This window comes from Salminus brasiliensis, chromosome 3 (assembly GCF_030463535.1).
Source record: "Salminus brasiliensis chromosome 3, fSalBra1.hap2, whole genome shotgun sequence".
Classification (NCBI taxonomy): Eukaryota; Metazoa; Chordata; class Actinopteri; order Characiformes; family Bryconidae; genus Salminus; species Salminus brasiliensis.
In genome coordinates, this window is record NC_132880.1 from 22,330,415 (window position 1) to 22,333,282 (window position 2,868).

At 43.0% G+C, this 2,868-nt stretch overlaps 1 protein-coding gene across 2 annotated transcripts; it reads left to right on the top strand.

Moving 5' to 3' along the window:
* The first annotated feature begins 422 nt into the window (after positions 1–422).
* dpm3 (dolichyl-phosphate mannosyltransferase subunit 3, regulatory) lies at positions 423–2,452 on the top strand. 2 transcript variants are annotated; one of them, XM_072674677.1, is made up of 2 exons: positions 423–468; positions 1,054–2,452. In XM_072674677.1, exon 2 carries the CDS (start codon positions 1,073–1,075, stop codon positions 1,349–1,351), a length of 279 nt encoding a protein of 92 aa, XP_072530778.1. In that variant the 5' UTR covers positions 423–468; positions 1,054–1,072; the 3' UTR covers positions 1,352–2,452. The 2 variants fall into 2 exon arrangements, with proteins under 2 accessions (XP_072530778.1, XP_072530779.1); XM_072674678.1 differs by lacking the exon at positions 423–468 and adding an exon at positions 472–529.
* Positions 2,453–2,868: the final 416 nt, after the last annotated feature.

Here is a 2,868-nt window from a genome sequence, read left to right on the forward strand (position 1 = left end):
GGACGTCACTCGGGTCAAGGCCTCCTCGCCAACCTCAGCACTGAATGGGCGGATGTAACCCTGCAGAGATCCTGGACCGAGCTGGCACTGAGGGAAACGGAAAAGAAGTGGTCAGCATTGGCCTTTCACGAAATGACAGTAAAAATCAGTACAGGCTCCTACTGATACGGACGAGCCGTCCTCCACAACAAAATGGCCTCTAAACTGAGGAAACGTGAGGAGTCAGAGTTTGCCTCTCAGCACCAGCAGGCTAATTCAAACAGAATATTAAAAAAATATATTAAAATATTAAAACATATTTACATTTATTTGTATGGACGTTCAGAAGGGTTTTGTTATGTAGTATCTTATCTAGACCTGTTACTTGCGCAGTAACACTACAAGTGTACTACAAGTCCCAGCAGCCTTAGAGAACCGATAGACGTCACTGCTGTGCGCGCGCTTTGCAAGTGGTGAGCTGGCTGAGAGGTAAGAGCGAGTGAACGAGAGGCATTTATACAGGCCAGGGCGTATTAGCACGTTTTTGGAGGTCTGTACAATTACTGTACGCGTTTATTGTTGTCAATATGTTAAATAGCTCGATCAGTTCTGTCCTTTTTGGAGTGCTTTTCTTTCTTTTTCTGTACAGTAGCTAGGCTTCGGCTAGCCCAGAGGCTAGTTCAGTCAAACTGCCCCCGTCAAAAACGCGTCCGGAATGAAGCAAAATACTAAATAACATTCTCTGATAAAACGTCGTTTATAATAAATAATTTAATAATAATAATTTAATAATTAATAATAAGCAATTCCTTGTACTTTTTTGTGGCGCTCTTATTGTATTTAAAATTTTCTTATTATTTTCTGATCTCCAAAATAACATCATTTTTAAATACATTTATTTATCATTTTTTGTGCTACTAACAGAACTAGGAATGTATGTGTGTGTTATATATATACATTTCTTATGTATTTCTTTTATTGCTCTCTGAAATCATATGACTACTATAAGTAAATAGTCCAAGCCCTCATCTAACCCTGTTGGTTTGCCGCCTGTCTGTACTCTGGTCCCCACAGTTGTCCAGGTTCTTCCATCATGACCAAACTTCTGGAGTGGCTTCTGGGCGTGTCGCTGGTGGGAGTTGCGTGGGGACTGGTTACGTTTGACCTCCTGGAATTGCAGTTGCCAGCGGTGTACAAGGAAGTCGCCTGGCCGATGCCCGTGTACCTGCTGGTGGTGTTTGGATGCTATTCGCTGGCCACAGTAGGCTATAGAGTAGCCACCTTCAATGACTGCGAGGAGGCAGCCAGAGAGCTGCAGGTGCAGATAAAAGAGGCTAAAGAGGACTTGAAGAAAAAGGGACTGAAGATGTGAGGGGTTATGATGATGATGATGATGATGATGATAAAGACTGTTAAAAGCCTGTGTGGGCTTTGCGGGACCACCTTCAAGCCATAGATAGATTAATTATGTTGTGTTTTTGTTTGTTTGTTTTAAGCTAGTTCAGCTTCTTTGACTACACTGGTTTTCATCAGTTTGTTAAACCTTCCTGATCTAAAACCAGAAATCGATGGTTGCAGTGGAAACTAAAATTGTTTGGAAACAACAACAAAAAAAAAACATCAGGACCTTAAATATGTTCTGCAGATGTAGATGATTTTTTTTTCCCTTTGGACAGAGCGCCCCCCGTTCTAACAGTCCGTATAAAACCTTGCAGACACATGTACATGATGCCAGTGGAGAATGTGCTATTTCAGTGCAGCTTCCAGAGCATGTGTATTTGGGCTGGCTTGGGAATGGAGTCAGAGTTAGTAACAGCCCTTCTGCATGGCTTCATGCTTGTGCGAGATAGCTGTAGCATGACCCTAGCGCTAACAATACCACCAGATACAAAACCGAGCGGCTGATTTTTAATGAGTTTGATAATAGGGTAACAGTGTTCAAGAAATACACCCATGAGTGCACAGGAATGTCTGTGGCCAAAAAAAAGCGCCTCTGTGAGCCCTGGTACTGTTTTAAGATGGAGCTGATTGTGTAATCTGTGCTGTTCCATTTAATGCTTTTGGATTGTGTTACCATGAACTCGGGTCTGTATTCATTCAGCAGATCACATATATTTTAAGACTGACCAGTCGTTTTTCTTGACTGACCACCAATTATCTCAATGTGGTAAGAGGAACGTGGTCCAGAGAACTGCATTCACTGAATCTAGTGACAGGTTTTTAGGTGGTTTCTAATAGTGTTGGTTGAAGGAATCCAAGCTCCCTTCGTTTTCTTAATGGCTGATTTATAGTTCACTGTGCTGTAGTTCACTGAAGGGGTCACTGCTGTGAAATCTGAACATGATGTGGTCCGCTGGAAAGCGAGCTTTGTAACGTATGATACTTTGGATGTTTTTCGGGCTCTGCATTCCATATGCTGCCTAATGTTCTAGGCTAAGGCTTGATGTAAAATACAGACTATTTTGCCTCATAACCTTCATTGTTTGATTAACAATGTCTTGTGTTTTCACTCCCAATGTGGCGTCCCTGTCGGTCTTCGATTGTCTTGCGGATGGAAAACCTCCATTCCACACCGTTGCAGAAAGGAAAACCAGAGAGTATGGCTCTGTATGGAAATTCCAGAATATGATCCACGTCCATATGCTGGCTCTTAAAACGCTAATCCTGAAGCCACTAAGTGCACACGAGTGCACTATATTTACACGGGTCAGAATTAATCTGATGTATTTGGCTGGCCGAGCTCTGCCGCTCACTCTGGGTTTAAAATGAAGGCCCTGGTTCTGATTTGGCGTGGCCCCCCGTAGAGGAATGAGCTAAACCCCGCTCTGAGCGTGGACAGACTCATTACACACTGCTAAAGCGCTCTTTAATGCTCTTCAGGGGTGTCTG

What these genes read in the sequence shown, in the direction of transcription:
- dpm3 (XM_072674677.1), top strand. Translation starts at nt 1,073, where the DNA reads ATGACCAAACTTCTGGAGTGGCTTCTGGGCGTGTCGCTGGTGGGAGTT.